The following is an 18,829-nucleotide window of genomic DNA, read 5'->3' on the forward strand; positions in this document are numbered from 1 at the left end:
AGGTTAAGTAAGCTCTGCTGGCTAGTATGATTCTGTTTGTTGACCTTGCACAATAGTTTAAATAAAATAAATGTGTATCTTTACCTAGCTCTCCAGTATTCCCATGAAGCCAAATACACGTTCTAAACAACCCCTGGTTTACTGTTTTGTTTCAGCTAGAGGTAGTGAGCAAAAATAGGATATTCACTTAACGTTTATAGGACCATTGTATATGATCAATGGGCCATGTCTGGCAGTAATTCAGGCCTACAGGAAGTATTTCATGTCACATTTGATGCAATTTTGTAACACTGTTAGCAATAACATAAAACTGGAACATCAGAAGCACTAAAGATATCAAAGAACAAATACAGTACAGCGCTTTTTGGAAAAATATCACATGAATTAAATAACTCTTCAAGCCATTCCAGTTTTCTTAAATATTAGAGAATACACTACTGAGAAAACAAAACCAAACAAAAAATCCTTGCCACTTTATCCTGTCCACCCATCTTAACATTTGGAATAATTAATTTATAAGGGGGATTTAGACCACAAAAGAATATATGATGAATCTGCTTTGTTAGATCTGACTCGTCATTCATTCTTACTTTTACTTGAACTCAGAAGAGGGAAAATATTTTCACTGTAACATTCTTCCTTAAATAACCAGTAGTAAAGACCTGTCGAGTATGAGGAAAATGGGTTGACAGGATAAAAGCAGTTGTAGCACAGTTAGATTAGTGGGACTGTAGTTCTGTGGACAGGGCCATACAGAAATTAATGCCATTTATTTAAAGACTGCATTGTTTGATGTTCTCTTCAATGAGAGAAACACATTTTGGGGAAGAGGAGTTCCCATCCTCCTGATGTTCAGGAAGTTATTAAAGACCTGGCTATTCTCTCAGGCTTTGGGGCAAGATGATGGTTGAGTCCCTAATAGATGGGGTTTTCTTTGTTTATAGGTTTGTCTTTGGGTCACTCATGGTTTCTTCTCTATTATGTTGTATTTTTCTTTCCTTTTTCAACTGTAAGGTGCCCAGAGTCATTAGAAGCCAGGGAGACTCTAAATAGTAGTATGTACAGTATGTATGTATGAATGAATGCCAGTAACTCTTTTCACTATCCACAGCAGGAGCAGATAGATTTTACTGGACTACAACTCTTACTACCTCTCACCACTGGTCATTGCAAAGGCTGATAGGAGTGTATTTTCTCCATCCTTGATTTATATAAAGGTGTTAGTTTAATTCAGATAAGATGGAAACACTTCTGATCTGGGTAAAGACCTATATAAATATAGAATGAGGGAACTTAGAAGTCCTTTTGGATTCAAAACTGTGGTGTGGAAACAAAACTTTGCTTCAACAACTTTGAATAACACATCACCTGTAAACTTATAACCAGGAAAGAGATCTATTCCCAGTTATGTGTGCATTATGCACTCTAGTAACATTAGACACTCTGCATATTTGGAAACATTGGCTGATACTCACTTGGGGATACACAGTAAGATTATGGTTCTCCAATTTTGTGCCAGTTGTACTGACTAGTGGTGTGTTTTCAGGGTCACTTCAAAATTCTGGAATAAACTTTAATCAAGAGCCCATGATACCTGAAGGACCACCTATACCCTTATTAACCTGCCATACATTTATTCTATTCATGCTGTTATTACTGAATATTTCAGTTTTAATGTGGCTTATTTTCATTAGTTCTTTAAACAAATTTAAGTATTATTTATGATTCTATGGACTTGAAATCAATGATTATGTGTTTTATATTAGCCACCTTAAGATATGAAAAATGGCTAAGCAATATATTGAATATATACTGTATGTGAATTACATTCACAGAGCTTTCAGTGCCACTCTGTTCCCTAGATTTGGAACAACTGAGCAGGAACAATCTAGTTTTATACAACAAAAATCGAATTGTAATTATCTACAATACAGATTTCAATTTGTTTGAACTAAGGAAGTAATATACTTCTGAAAGTACCTTTTAAAAGACAATTTGGTAGTCATGTACCAAATGACTACCAAATTTGGGGTTCAGTTGCAATACTGACTAGCATGGGAGATATAATTACTCATATATTTTAACTATCTGCTAAGGATGCTATAAATAAATCCTACATTGTAAATCCTGACTCGAACAGGGATTGGACTAGATTACCTTCATGCGTCTTCCAACTCTATGATTTTGTGAAAGTCTTTGGGAAGGGCAGAATTCAAGCCTAAAGTATGGGGTCTGTGATTGCCTACCTCTCATTCATTACACCCTAAGCCATGTAAAGAGCATATGAAAGTACTGTTCCATGTGCACAAACGTACTTCCATTTGTGGCACAGCCAAGAGAAAGGGATTGATCCAGACATCTGGCCTTTATGTATACTGGCCAGATAATACAGCAACTGTGATGAACTGAGTGAAGGGGTGAACCAGGACATGGATACATCACAATGTAAATGGACATCGAATTAGCCAACCAACATAATGTGCTGCAAATGAAGATGGTCTTGTGATGCAAGTAGGAATTAATATTATCCATCATTCACTCTAATATGGATATTACAAATAACTCTGTATCAGAGTTGTCATTAACTATCCCAAATAATTCTGATTGCTCTGTTGATAAGTATAAAGTGACTTCTAAGAGCCAAACTATTTTTCTTTGTTAAGACATTACCCGTTATCTTTCATTTTAACAGGGCATTAGATGTTGCTTTGATTTTACCTCCTGTCCTAAACTATCAAGTCAGGATAGCTTTTGTTTTTATTCTCTCTCTCAAAGGGGGGGGGGACTTTATGTGTAGACATAAAAGCATATGGATCATTCTAAATGTAGTCTGTGTTAACGTCACAGGTACTATAGTATTTCTTCCATTACATTCTCTGCAAATTGTTTTTTCTTTAAAAGGAATTCAAAACATTACAAAATCCACATCTATTGTCATCTATAACTTTCATTTCCCTTTACAACCTTCTCTAATAAATGTATTTTAATACAACTTTTAATATATGGCTTTTGTATGATTTTTGAACAGAGAACCACAGAAGCTAGCATGTACTATTTATCGCTTTTCAACCATGTTTTGGTTGTTTATGCCATTTCAATCCCAAAGTGGCCACTGCTTTTATATCCCTAAGTAATTATATATAGAGATACAGCTTTACATATTGATGTATGCATCTAATTTAATACGCAGATCTCTCTTTCTCTCTCTGGAATTATCATCTGCTAACTAATTCAGATGTATGATTTTCAACTTACAAACCTAAATGAAGCATGTATCAAACTAATGACGTGTAATCATGTTGCTCTGGATGTTTAAAAGACCCCCTGATGTCAACATCAATGTGGTCAAGTCAGCCTGCCAAGGCTGTTTTTCACTCATGCAGAAGAATTAGATGATAACTGGGACTCCACATAAAACCACATCAGCAGAAAAAAGGAAAAGATGTGTATCTTTCTTTCTGCTAACCAAGCGTGAGCATTAATGGGGCAGCAAGAAGAAAATTCTTTTTGACAGGATAAAATATTCCCCTGCTTAATTTGCAACAAATGCATGATCTTATCTCTCCTTATGTATTTTAGTCAATTATTTAAATTCATATGAAAAACTAATTCAAAAATGAACCTAGGTGCAATGATAAGTAATTTAAGCAAGATTTGCATGTTGTTATAATCACAGCAGATTTAATTACAAGTGATCCAGCATACTATGCCAAATCCAGTCCTTGAAATAAACTGAGTATTTTCTGCCTGCTTCTGGTATACAAGCCACAGACTTAAGATAACAGATACCTGCTACAGAGGGCTTATGCTCTGAAACAGGAACATCTACATTTGTCAGAATTGCACAGAATAGATCTGGCTGGAATTTCTTGAGCAAAGGATTGTTCTAATGCCAGGGATCTCAAAAGCTTTTATTACATGCACTCACTCTCCCTCAGCAAACGGTCACAGGCATCAAAGATTTTTTACTTTATATATCCAAGATATGACCTCCCATTCTATATCTTTACAGACTATATACCCATAGAAATTGAAATGAGAAAAACATTAGTAGCGAGTTTATTACCAACTGTGCATATTTTTATCAGTCTTTATTTATTATAGTTATATCCTGTGGTTCTTTCACCAAGCTTTTGCAGAAGTTTCCGAAATATTAGTTATTGACAAAATCAGACTTGTTTTACATCTGCAAGGTTGTTACAGCATGGATTTTCAGATCATACCCTTGGACTTAACATAGTCTTATTCATCCATTATTCTGCTTATAGTGAATTCAATAATGTAGCTGTTAGTGAAGCGTCAAGAGCTTCTCTGTATGAATTGTGACCTGTTCTGTCACACTATCAATCATTCTGATAGGCTGCCAAGGACTCCACAAATCTCCTGTAGAACTTCAGCCTTCCTTTCAACCTTGAGAATGCCCAGATAGGTGGGTCAGAATAATCTCAGCAGGCTCCTTCTCCTACTTCCAAGACTGCAAAGAAGTCTTCCTAAGCTGATACTTGATTGCCAACTTAGCCAACGTAGCGGTCAAACACCCACACACACCCACACACCAGTTCTTTACTCCTTTGGAATAGGAAAGAAAAATAACAAGTTTCCTTGCCTACAGTGCAGTTGAAAGGGTACACTTAAGCCAAAGTGTATCTTGTTTGCCCAGATTAAGTGAATGGCCTGATAGCCAGACCACCAAGATTAGATCCCACCAATGACAATAATTTGCTTAGATACCAATGCCAGCCAAAATCATAAATCCCAATTGTTAAAAAATAAAAAGTAAACAAGTGGCTTGATTAAAGATTTGTAGTTTACCTTTATGTAGAAATGTAAGAACAAAGGGAAGAACAATGATATTTATCCTTAACATTTTAACGAAAGTAAGGAACAGGATATGATAATACATGTAACTGAACTTTCAGTATTTTATATATACGCACACAGATATACACATAGCCTTTCACCACATTCACTTTGTCAGCTGACTGATCTGTTCATTGACAGGCTACCTTCTATCATGGTGGGGAAGCTTCTCTCCTCAACACTACAATGCTATCAGGCAGGCTGCCATGAAGTTGGGATGACTGTACTGTATCTGCAATAGGACACAGAGCCAACTGCAAGGGGCCACACACAGCCCATGAGTCAGATATGAGAAATGCTCAGCTCCACTATACCAGGATTTTTTAACAGTGGATAGAGAAATATTCACAGGAGATTCTTCCTTCTCTGGATATCAAGCACAGGGCTGGGTGAGATTGCGATCAAGGTGCCCTCTAGGTATGCTTCTTCCTTATCTTTATAACATTTATTGGATTCTTGCAGCAATGCTGTGCAACCCTCTGGAAGGATAACAATATGCAAAGCTTTGAAGCCACTTTCTGAACCTCCTTCACAAAGCAACATGGCTGTCTCCTTCAAAAAAAGCAAAATGAAATTGTTGCAATGTTTTTGAAGCCTCCCCTGCTATCTGCCTATTGTATGGGTTGGAGGAAGCTGTCAGGGAGAAACAAAGCACTCAGCGAGAAGAACATCACCTTGATGTCCCACCAGAGTGAGTAAGACTGCTTCAGTGCATCCTCAAGGCAAACAGCATTGCTTCTGTGCCTCGCTGAGCCCAACATCGCCTCCCCAATGCAAAGTGCCTCACTGAGACAAACAAAGGCCACTTTACACAGGGTTAATTATTACATATCATTTGAAGTTGAAACAGCAGGCAGTGCTATCAAAAAGTAATATTTAGCCCTTTGCAGCTGTTTGAGATTTTAAGTGGTAAGTGGAGTGGTATTGCCCTCATTCTCTTCTCCAAAGAGCATGCATTGGAAATTAAGATTTTAAAAGAGAAAACGTCATATGAAAAAAAAAAAACGTGGTCATTCGGCTCTTAAGACATCTTGAGTTACCTAAGCGATGAATCTGGAGAGCTGAACACTGAAAGAGCCATGCGTGAACCCAAAGTAGGGTCAAAGATTCTGTGGATGACATAAACTACAGAATGTGCAAACCCTGGAGGAGAGAAATACATAGCCATAATGTCAATCACATCACCATCCCCAGTCTGGAACATCTGCACAAGTGAAACCGACTTAAACTGTTCCAAAGTCAATATGCCTGATACAGGCCATTTCTTCACAAGTGACTTATATCATCATCTGGCCACTGCTGCACCTATGTAACAAGAATGAAGGCAGGTTTCCCACTGCTGCAATGATGGCTGGGCAAAGCTTGTGGGAATTGTCTACAACAAGTTGAAGTCAACTGGGGAAAAGGCCAACAACCTGAACACAATTGCCTGATTTACTTACAGCCACGTATGTTGCTGCATATATACTCAGAGCTGCTTCTTTGGATGGAAAAGTTTTTCGGGCTCTCATGATAAGATCAGGATTTCCAGAGCAAGCCTCTGCACCACTGATGAACTGTGTAAACTGCTGACATCCCAGAGCTGTGTAGTTGGGTTTGCAAAGTGCAAGGAAATGAGGCGCAAGATTCCCAGTTACTACTTGTCCAGCATTTACAAATATGTCTGTGGCAAAAAGTCCAAATGCATAAATGCCTAAAGAAAGGGAAGAAAAAGAAATAAGTAATTTGCTATTAGTACAATAAAATATTTTGCAAATAAGCATGGTGAAAGGGCTATTGCTAAGTGAAAATAAGAATACAGAACCTTGCCCTGTCATTCAACATATCAGTGCAGACATGCTAACCATAATCTTGATTTATTTTTATGCATGTTCTGTTTGTAACAGATAGAATCATTGCTCCTCTCTCTTCCAGATTCTCCTGCCACAGCAGTAGGCTGGTGAATCGGGGGAGGCTGATTCTTTACTGGCAGGACTCTGATCCTATGAAACTGTCTCTGCCCTACCCATGGCCCTGTGCCGTGAAGGACTATAGATGATAACTAGTGTCTGAAATCACATCCAGAATCTTACTGGTAGCCAATTCAGTTCATGGTACAGAAAAGTTATGTTGGCATACTGTGGTATGCACGCCCATAATTCCCTTAGCCACTGCATTCAGTACCAGCTGCAGCTTCCAAGTGATCTTCAGTCCACACATGAGGTGACCAAGCATGTGTGATTATCCTGGTCCAAATATCGGTGCAACTGGTATGCTAGATGAATTTGTACAAAGGCTTTCCTGGCCTCCTCTGAACAGTATCTGTGAGTCCAAAGAGACCCTCAAATTGTGCACCAGTCCCAAAGGGGGAAGCACAAGCATTCAGGATTAAAGATGGAACCCTTTATTTCTCTCCCCAGACTCAGGTGATCCAAATTCCCACAACTACTCAATCTTGCCATAGCTCAGCTTGCACCTGTACCTCCTCATCCATACCTGCACAGCCTCCAAACACTGGGATAAGACCCTGATAGCATGACCTGGTTGGCCTGAGATCGAGATATCATCAGTGTATTGATGATAGCTGATCCAAACTGTTGAATGGCCTCACCTGGTAGCCTCATGCAAATGTTAAACAGGAGGGGTGACAGCATCAAATCCTGAGACACCCCACATATCAGGGGTCTCTGGCTTGATTCTTCTCCCCCCCAACACTGCCTGGATCCAACTACAAAGGAAGGAGGAGAACTGCAATACTGCACCTTCCACTCATAATTCCCATAAATGGTCCAGAAGGGTACCATGGTTAATAATATTGAAAACCACTTAGAGATTAAGGTGAACCTGGATGGTTGCACTATGCCATCCCAGTTCCACCAGAGGTCAGTAACAAATGTAACCAATGCTATCTCAATACTATGTCCCAGTCTGAAACCCCACTGAAATGGGTCTAGATAATCTGTTTCCTCCAGAGTGCTCTGATGGCCACTTTCTCAACGTTCTCCCAGAAGGGGAAGGTTAGAAACTGTATGAAAACGGCCAGGACTGTCAAACCCAGCAGTCTCTAACTTTAATAAGGTAGAGAAGCTCTGGACTAGTTGCCAGCCTTAACTATCACCATGCCTGCACATTCTCTGGTAACAGTAAATAAAATATCAGTCATTTCTGGCACATTTAGCCAGTGTGCCACAAATGCAACCAAAATCCACATTTGCTTCAACCGTGGTCATGCTCTTCTATGTAAGCTGGGATCTCTACTCCAGAGACCACCTTGCTAGCCAACATATTGTTGCTTGAATCTCAGAAGTAGATGCAATGAACTGACACAAACTGTGAATGCTAGTTTTTCAGCAGCATCATTTTGGCTTCAATCCTATAAGCACTCAAGAGCAGGGTTTGCTATTAGAGGGAGTGATAAGAGTTAAGACTATAGTTTTACATTTATATGGGAGCCACAAGAACCCAGAAAAACATTCATTTGAATAGGAGGTTTATATAACTGAATTACACTCCCTAATGCATCAAAATTAGAAAGTAACACCCAATATTCTTACCAAGGAACCTGACAGTCCTGCGCACAAGTGGGTTTATATAGCAACAGTCTCCAGTTAATATTGTTTTTTCTTGGTTTTCAAAATCCCGTGTGGCCATCTGTAAGCAAAACACTGCAGTTTCTCCAACAATAATCTTGAAAGGAAACAATAAAAAGAAAAAGGAGGCATTAGATTCCATAAATACAAGGCAACACTAGAATACAGATAACATTTAAATCCATTCGCAGGGGAAAGATGCCATAAGGCTCATTTCATTTTCCAGAAAAGAACTAAAGCAAGACCAAAGCCTAACATTAGCCTTGAAAGGGGCTGTGCACAATACACAGAAAAGCTCAAGTTGTGAGATACTGGATTGTAAGTTACTCTCTGGGCCAGCCTTTCTCAACTGGGGTTCTATGGAACCCTGGCATTTCATGATAGACTGTGATTGAGAAAAATAAATGTTGCTTGAACTTTGTACACTGCATAATGCTAGCGCTTACAGTGGTGGGAATTTTTAGATACCATGACTCAGCTGCTCTGCTGTTGTTGTAAACATTGTAATGTGGATAGTGTAGGTTAGAAATGAATTGTACAGGTAGACCTTGCTTAGCAACTGCCTCATTCAGCAACTGTTTGAAGTTATGACAGTGCTGAAAAAATAACTTGATGAACAATGCCTGCATTTACGACCTTTGCAGTGTCCCTCATTCACTTGATTGCCATTACAGTCAGTATGCGTTGTCCTGTGCCTGACCTGTTGTTTTTCCTTTTTTCCCCCCTTGCAGAGTGGAGAAATTGGGGAGGAAAGGATTACAAGAGACTAAGCAGGCACACAATGGGGAATACACTTTGAAAGGAATGTGGCGGCACCAGCAACCCTGAGTATGCTTGGGGCTGGGAGCCACAAGCACACTATGCAAAGATCTCAGTGTATTCCCCATTGTATGCCTGCTTATTCTCTTATAATCCCCTCCTCTCCAATGAATGTAAATACAAACATTCGTTTTCCTTCTTGCTAATTATCCCAGCACCGGGGTGAGCATTCCAAAGGACATGGGAGTGGGGAAAAGGAAAGCACAGTCACGGTCATGTGATTTCCCAGTGAGCAACCACTTCACTTAGCAATGGAATTGTTGGTCTCAATTGTGGTTGCTAAATGAGGAGTACCTGTAAATGTGTCATGCCCCCAGTTGATGAGAGATCCTCAGAAGAGGAAGAAGACCAAAGCAGCTGGGAATAAGGCTGTGCAATGATTCAATTCCACTGAGATGTTTTAGCACATGGAGGAGCATGGTAGCAGCTGCACCTTTTCCTAGGATCACTCAGGTGTTGCAGGGAGGCTTCTGCTGCAGCTGCATGATTGTGGAAGCAAATACAGCTGCTTTAATGAGTCACTGCCAGATCTGTTTTCATGCTTCCGTGTGTTCTGGAGCATCTCTTCTCAGTTGAAATGCAAAGCACTGTGCAGACCCAATGGGGATAGTTCCAGGTCTAGATAGTCCACCAGCCCCAACTCTAGCCCTTGTGGCTGAAACCACAGTCTCATCGTCCAGCCCACAAGGACACCCCTGTCTTCATGTGAAGAGTGAAACAGCAGGAAAGCAAAGGAGTGCTCAGTTGCATTGAAGAGCAACTGGCATAAGCATATCTACTTAGGAGCAATCTGGTGCTGACACTCAGGACTGATCAGTGGCCACTGTGCTCACACAGGAATTGCAAACTTCCTCTATTTAAGACCCAGGTGAATGCAGTTTACTGTCAAAACAACTTATGCAACAGCCCACCTTGCACTTTCCTTTGAACTATGTAGTAGCTGACTCTTGATTATCTACTCTTGCTGTGAAGCTTCCTTGAAACCTTAACCCGTTTGACCCTGCCTTGCCCCATGAACTCTGGTTGCAACAGGGACATGCTTCCCTTTGAACTCAAACTATATTTGCAATTATGTCCATCCCTGCTGGGCTTAGGAGTCTAAAATTGTTAATTACCCAACTCTAGCTGGGATGGGGGTGAGGGAGAAAGTAGGTACTGCTTTATAAAAATCTAGGCACCTTACATTGCATGTTAATCTGTCCAAATGTGATCATTTTCTCTGGCAGCAACAAAAGGAAGGGAGGCACAACAGAAAGGCCACAACTTTAACTGTTGATATGAGATCTTTCACAGGCTGTGGATCTCCATTCCATCCTTGGCCAGCCTCTTAGCTGACTACTTAATCTTTCTGCAATCACCTGGCTAGGAAAATTCCAGGAGGAAACAGGAGAAGAGCACTGGCATAGCACGAACCAATCATGGGCTTCCTGGCCATCATCGGGAGTGGATGGATTGAGCGCCTTAGAGCCCTTGAACTGCTTGAGACCTCCCCTCTACTTTGGTCCCTTTCTGCACATCATTACCAATCTGCTTCCCACCATTACAGACTGGCCTAATTCCCCATATGCCAAGGCTGTTCCTTTCACCACCATCCCGGTGACGAAAGTGATTTTATAAAGGTGCACGTGTTAACATAAATACAACAAAGGATGAGTGGATAGAAAAGCACTGCACCTGACTAAGGATGAGGGGACCCTGTGAAGACTCCATTTAAATAATTTGGGGATAGATTTGAATGAAGACCAAATGCCCAAGTCCATCCCAGCAGCCCTGTCCTCCCCAAACTTGGTTTGGTTCTCCAAACAACTTCTTTTAGCACAGAGGGCCCTAGTCTCCTTACATTCAGACATTCATAGCCTGGATACCTGCCTGCTGCCTCTCACCAAGTAAAAAGAGATCTCTTAGTTAAGTCATGGTTCAGTATACCATTTGCTTGTTTTGCTCAAAAAAAAAAAAAAAATTATAGAAACTACTTTGGTGATATATTTGCCAGAGAGACTAGGAGAATGTCTATAAAGCATTCTGTTTTTCCCACATTACTGAACACTCGATATTTCTATGTGGCTAAAATAAGCATTAGGGATATTGACAGACATATGAAGTCATATCCAGGGAACTAACATCTCAAGACCAAAGTTAAGTTTCATTCCCAGTTAATGAGATTCACTCCCTGTATTTCCCTTTTTCCCAAAGAACAAGGTGTGACTCAGACAACCCTTTCTGATATTTCTTGCTTGCAATAAGGATGAGGAGCAACACTGAGAAAGTCATAAGTCTAAGCCTGCATAAGTCATAGAAAAAAATCAGAATTTTATATGAGGACAATACCTTTATTAGGTACAAACTTCAAGTTTTCCAGAACTCTTCATCAGGCAAGATGGTAAACCAAGCTAGTAAACAAAATAGTAAACAAATGGGCAGAGAGAGGAAAAGAACAACCATCACTGAAGCCATCATGTCTTCATTTAATTACACTCTTAAAAATTCATGTGGAAGGAGATTATTAGAGTCCACCTGATGGTGAGATCATTTTTGAATGTCACCCACATCTATCCCTGTTTTAAAGTGAAGAGGGTGATAAAGAACTATGTGGGAGTAGAGCAAAAAATGTTGATTGAACTGTCATGGCTACTGGCACTTTACAGATGCCATGGCAGAATGGAGGTGACAGCACAGAGTACAATGAGAGACAGCATCATTTCATCATGGATCTGTTATAGAAGAGGATATCATTGGCAGAACACTCTATGGGGCCCCACCATAACCAACCCACTGGTGTCCCTGAGGGGCAGTAATTGTAGCTACACACCACTGCTAGAAGACTACTGGAATAAAAGAAGAAAGGAATAATGCTCCCCTATTTCTGAAACGATATAATTAATGTTTCTTGGAACTTTATCCATCACACATCAGTGTAAAAAATAATCACTCTCAGACACTTGCAGAGAAATTTGAGAACTTCGGTTAGATATAGTGTAATACTTTTTTTATAGCATGTCAGTATAATGGGAATAATGCAACACTGAACATGATTAAAATAGAAGAATGTGACAATAAAACTCAATAGAGTAATACAGGTAAATGACTAAAAGGAATAAAATAGGTACCACACTGTACTTAAAAGTGAAAGCATTTTTTAAAAATGAAACCAACAGCTTAAAGAGATTTATAAAGGAAATTATTCTGAGGATACAGACAGTGGGCAGGGCAGTGTTTTTCAACCAGATGCCCTCTAGATGTGTTGGCCATGGTGGTAGGAATGTGCAAGTTAGAGTCCAACACATCTGAAGGGCACCAATTTCAAGAATCTTAAGTCTATCTGGCCTACAGGCTGCATGCAGCCCACCAAGCAGCCTTGTGTGGCCCGCTGGTGTTTTTAAAAAGTAAAAAATTCACCACCACCCCAAAAGACACACTGCCAAGTGCCTCCAAGCTTCATCACCACCACCAGCTCCAGCACTGCCTCTGCCCCACTAGCTGCAGAACAGCTGATCTGCATGCCAGGTATTCTTTTGCAGCCCGTGAGGATTTTTAATTTATCAATATGCCCCTTTCACCTCTACAAGTTGTGCAGGCTTGGTCTACAGCTGTGTTTCTCAACCTTAGCCATTTTAAGATGTGTGGACTTCAACTCCCAGAGTTCCGCAGCCAGCATGCTGGCTGGGGAACTCTGGGAGTTGAAGTCCACACACCTTAAAATGGCCAAGGTTGAGAAACACTGGTCTAGAATATTACATATTTATAGTATATTCCAAGCATACTGTACAATGTGGTGTTCTCAAAAAGAATCTAAACAGTTCTTTCTTGGCCTGTACTTTTCCTTCACTTTTCAGGTTTAAAAAGATTAGCTGATTTGTTTTTAAAATGTTCTGAATTAGATTCAGGTCACTTCTGCATGTGCATGCATGCACAGTTACTTTGCTTTGCTGGCTGTTCCAGCAGCAGCTTTCCCTCTGCTTACACATGATGTGCAGAGACCTGGAGAAAGCTTTTGATGCAGCTGTGCCAAGCCTTCCAGATGACACAGCTGCCTTGGCACTCAGAGGAAAAGCCATTCATTCATGCCAGCATGCTTTGCAAAGGGCTAACAGATAGATTGCTGGATCATCACATATGTAAAGCATCTTTACATTTATTGTGCAGTGCTATAAACTGTCCAGAAAGGACGGTGAACCCTGAGACAATTACACACTTTTCTATGTAAGCCAAGCTATCTAGAAACTATATATTTATGGTTGGTCGCATAGTCAGCCAGATGTTTAGACTGGATTTGACATTTCTATCCACCTATCGAGTCCTTCCCAAGGACCTGGGATAGACAGATGTTTAATAATGTTAAAGGTATCACCGCAGGATATAACACACACACATAAAAATAAAGAAATTGGGTAATACATGCTTCACTGACAGCAGATTAATATTCTGATTCATAATCCCAGTTATAGCCAGAAAAAAAATCCTCTGAATTCCTAACTAGTACATGCACACATTCAAAACCCAAAGGCTTTTGCTGCATATAAGTACAAAGAACCATTTAATTTTATAATCAGTTTACCTATATTTGGATAACTTCTTTTATCTCCTGTCTAACCTCAATGATTTGAAAGATGTAGCTTCTCTACTTGAAACCCTTCTATAGAATAGTATTCAAACAAGGTACATAAATTGGACTTAACCTGGAGGGAATGATAATCAAAATGATTTGACAGTAACAGCTTTGTTTGCCAATCCTAGATTTTCATAAAGAATAACTAAAGTATTATTTATTGTTACTTTGAACCTTTCACGTTACTATATAGTACAGAGATAAACATGTCCTCCATCAATACTACTCTGCCAACTAGACGACTTAGATTCTTTCCATGTTGGCATCATTTTTACCTCCTACTTCTCAGAAACAATTTCAAACCAATCTACCACTGACCTTGAAATGTAGAGTGAGATCATCAGTGGTGTCCACAAAGTGAGTTAGTACAGCATTGCATCCCCAAATCTGTTTCTTCTGTATGTGTACTGACACCCAAGCACAAAAGAGGTGAGGCTCAAATCACAATATCACACTGACACCTTGCACATTATGACACACACCCCATGGACACCCTTGAAGACAATGAAGCACCTTCCAGCTGACAATAGGAAGGTGGGGGGAAAAAAACCCAATATCCAACCCCTTCTTCACCCTCATCAAATCTGGAACTTTGCAAAACACCTGAGTGTTTTCAGTTGAGGGACACCAAAAGCAATAGCATGCTATTCCTGTGTTCAATGTGGGTCAGCCCAGGAGCTGAAAAACTGGGTAATGTAAGAGTTTCCATTAATGGGAAAGTGGCTGTCCTCAAAGCTAACCCGATCTGTAGCATACCCATTGCAAAACAGCTTCAGTGCAATTCTTGACAAACTGTAGCCAGAAATTAGACAGCAGCACATGAACACAGAGCCAATCTGGAGGCAGTGCAAACACTGCCTGCAGATAGGTATTTATGTATTTATTTATCACATTTCTATAGCCACCCATCTCACACAGTGACGCCAGGCAGCATACATAGTAAAAACAGTCCAAATACATAAAAACCATTAAAAACAACCAATTTAAATTTAAAAGATTAAAAACAAGATAAAAAACAAAATGGCAGAAAAGCATACAAAAGAGTGCATTCAAATAACTCTCATACAGCCACCTACCAGGCTCCATTCTGTCAAGGGATCCCCAAGCTGGTTGGTAGAACCATGTTTTGAGGGCCTTCTGGAAAGCCCACAGGGTTGGGGCCAGCCTCACCTCGGGGGGAAGGATGTTCCACAGAGCAGGGACCATGGCAGAAAAGACTTTCCTCCTAGGTCTCACCCAATGCAATTCCCTGGCCAACAGGACCCACAACATGCCTTTCCTGCTGGACCTGATGGGATGAGTAGATGTAACTAGAGAGAGGCGGTCCCTCAAATATCCTGGCCCCATGCCATGTAGGGCTTAACAGGTCATAACCAGCCCCTTTGAATTGAACCTGGAAGCATACTGGCAACCAGTACAGCTCATGGAGCAAAGGTGTCACATGTGCTGAATGACAGGCACTCATAATTGTCTCTGCTGCTGCATTCTGCGCCAGCTGAAGCTTCCAGACACTCTTCAAGGGCAGCTGCATGTAGAGAACATTACAATAGGCCATTTGAGAGGTGATTAGGGCATGAGTGACTGAGAGTAGAAGAAACATCTTCTAGGAATACCTTGAAGACTTGATCTCAGGTTAACCAAAATGGGCAAGGAGAAGTTTGCCCCTCTTTGGCAACTCTTGCCACCTCAAAGAAATCCACTTTGCATGCTGACAGGTATTGACTGGAAGAAAAACCCACCAGCGTATGCCATGGCTCCTTGTGTTCTTGCAAATGAGAATTAAGCTTTCTGTAAAATGAAACTAATTTGTGAGGTGAGAGCACTGAGAAGTCAGAAGAGTAACAAAGCAACTATCAATAGAAGCGAATATGTGTAGCTCAGGGTTGAACTCTGGAGTCCTTGGGGTTCTCTGAGCTTGGTTGCACTGAAGATGTTACCTAGCCAGGCAACGAAATGTTTGCAAGGAAACAACCAAGCTCAGAGAACCCCAAGCACTCCAAAGCAACTAACCATGGCAATTTCAAGGGCATTATGCTGAGCCTTCCCTTAGGGCCATTCCTGTGGCACTTCCTTGTTCATCCTTCCTTGAACAGACACAGAAAGCCTTGCTTAATTTCCTCATAAGCACTTATTTTCCTCCTATTGAGGGAAAAGAACACAATACCTTTGTGGGTGAATTTAACTGGTTATGTTACTGATTAGAATACATACTACGACCGAAACTAGAATCTGTTTCAGTCAGACTGAAACTGGGAACTGTTCCATTTTGAGGTAAAACACATTATACAGAAGACAGAAAAGTTGTAATCTACTATGCTTCTACCAGCATTTGCACACCTTAAGATTTCTCCATTTCCCATATTTAGAAAATAACGTATACTAATCCATCTGCTTGCTCTAGTTCTTGTTACTCATGTGCAACCTGCAATTGTTCTCACTCTTTTCCTTGTCAAACATACATTCCTTGCAGTTTGATACCTTAATTTTCAGATCCATTCTCCTCATTGCATCAAACTAACATTTGCTGCAAATCATTCAGACCCTCAGCCAACAGCTTGGCAGTGTCTGAACTAAAAATATATGCAAATTATTGGTTCTAATTTCTTTGTCTCTACATCAAAGACAATAAACATTACCGTGCAAATCTAGGAGCATGCTCATGCCATTTAAAATCAACCTTGGTACTGAAGGGAGCAGAGAATTTCATATTCCCTTCACTACTCAACCCTGCAAATTTAATGGTAAACTGCAGATCTTGATGAGTTGCAACAGTTAGCATGAAAACTTACAGAATGTAATGCCAAATAGTCAACTACAGGCAATTCACAAAGTATCTGATAGCACAAATGTAACTGACATTAGAGTTAGATATCATTCTACCCACAAAACTGCACATTTTCACTGCATTTGTAAAATATGGGTACTGTATATATACCTGCCATTATCTAACATTCATATATAGAAGATGTTGCATGGTGTATTGTAAAATCCTACTGTTGCACAAAATTTCCATCAAGATACCCTCTATTTTAATTAATCTCCATTTTACAGACAGATCTCATACTGTTTTTTGTAGTCAAATATAAATGAATGAATACAGAGTAAGGATTCTGCTAACTGCACAAGCACCACAAATCACATTATAACTGCATCTCAAATTTCTATAAACAATATCTCCAATTTTGTTACATCGGTAGTTTCTCAACAGAAATCAAACAATGATTTTTTTAAAAAAAGGGAGTACAAAATTTTTAAGGTTTAGTTATGATAGAAAAAATATCACTGCTACTTAAAACTGCTATGGTGCTTATTTTTGTGACATTAAAACAAGGTTACACAATGCATATAATAAATTAGCATAACTCCATAAAACCAAATTCACAGCTGCTGTATTAAAATTAATATAGTGTAGAAACTACACTAGTGTTTCTATCACCTCTTTGATCTACTTCTAAATATGAATCTGACAAACGACAACATATATTTGCTGCTATTTCATCTTTCAGATAAATCTCCAGCAGATTAACCAACTAGATTTAATGGAAATATAATTATTACTTTTAATAGGGTGGCATGTACATTCTTTTTAACATTTTACGGAGTCGGAAATCTCAAAGTTTGCCTAAATACACAAAAATACATCATTTGCTATATTTATTGATTTAAAACACACACACACCAGCCCTTATTTTATGTAAACAACAGCTGATTCAGTGAAGCCCAATTTTACCAGGCTTAGATTTCATGCACATTGCGTGTGGTGGACCAAAATTCTACTGTGATTTATGACATTTGTGAAATGCCATAATTCAAATGACATAAATTGATGCAAGTGATGTAATCTGCATAGTGTGCATAATAACCTAAACATGCAAATTAAATAAATCCCCACAACATCCTATTTGGTGATTTGTTTGTTACAGACAGACTTCCCTGTTAGTGCCAAACAGTCCTAACGACCTAATGTGCTCTATTGTCTTATGTAAGTTATTTCAGGATTACTGCAAACTGTTGTGAGGGAGTAAACAGCAACTCCAATACTTCTAAGCCTTATACAAAAAGAGAAAATAGTTGATAACAGACATTTTAAAAAGAATCCCCCAAATTCTAACTTTCCAATTGAAAAATTGTTTAGTGACATTTCAGAAAAAAGATGGGGAAGAATTCCCTTCCCCATCTTTCTTTCAAATCTCCATTTACATCTAATCCATAACATAAATTACACTTAGCAATAAAACAGATCTGATGAGTGAGTAGGAAATGTTGCAGGGTATTGCTTCCCCAACTCAAGAAACTTCAGAGCATCTCTTCTTGACATACAGTGGGGCAAAAAAGTATTTAGTCAGCCACCAATTGTGCAAGTTCTCCCACTTAAAAAGATGAGAGAGGCCTGTAATTTTCATCATAGGTATACCTCAACTATGAGAGACAAAGTGGGGGAAAAAAATCCAGAAAATCACATTGTCTGATTTTTAAAGAATTTATTTGTAAATCATGGTGGAAAATAAGTATTTGGTCAATATCAAAAGTTCATCTCAATACTTTGTTATATATCCTTTGTTGGCAATGACAGAGGTCAAACGTTTTCTGTAAGTCTTCACAAGGTTTTCACACACTGTTGCTGGTATTTTGGCCCATTCCTCCATGCAGATCTCCTCTAGAGCAGTGATGTTTTGGGGCTGTCGCTGGGCAACACGGACTTTCAACTCCCTCCAAAGGTTTTCCATGGGGTTGAGATCTGGAGACTGGCTAGGCCACTCCAGGACCTTGAAATGCTTCTTACAAAGCCACTCCTTTGTCGCCCGGGCGGTGTGTTTGGGATCATTGTCATGCTGAAAGACCCAGCCACGTTTCATCTTCAATGCCCTTGCTGATGGAAGGAGGTGTTCACTCAAAATCTCACGATACATGGCCCCATTCATTCTTTCCTTTACACGGATCAGTCGTCCTGGTCCCTTTGCAGAAAAACAGCCCC

General features: G+C 39.7%; 1 protein-coding gene across 3 annotated transcripts in view; it reads right to left on the bottom strand.

Moving 5' to 3' along the window:
- PLPPR5 (phospholipid phosphatase related 5) overlaps positions 1–18,829 on the bottom strand; it is a 90,354-nt gene that overhangs the window by 35,822 nt on the left and 35,703 nt on the right. For 2 of the 3 annotated variants that reach the window (XM_088153988.1, XM_007421984.3), the window contains exons 2-3: positions 8,394–8,526; positions 6,303–6,553 (exon numbers count right to left, since the gene is read on the bottom strand). In XM_088153988.1, coding sequence (XP_088010114.1) covers positions 6,303–6,553; positions 8,394–8,526 — 384 coding nt within the window. Of the gene's footprint in view, positions 1–6,302; positions 6,554–8,393; positions 8,527–9,542; positions 9,676–18,829 lie in introns of those variants that run through there. The other variant, XM_088153989.1, reaches the window with a different exon arrangement.

This window comes from Python bivittatus, unplaced genomic scaffold, assembly GCF_059951505.1.
Source record: "Python bivittatus isolate LINGU-HERP-01145 unplaced genomic scaffold, Pbiv_v1 ctg000700_np1212, whole genome shotgun sequence".
Classification (NCBI taxonomy): Eukaryota; Metazoa; Chordata; class Lepidosauria; order Squamata; family Pythonidae; genus Python; species Python bivittatus.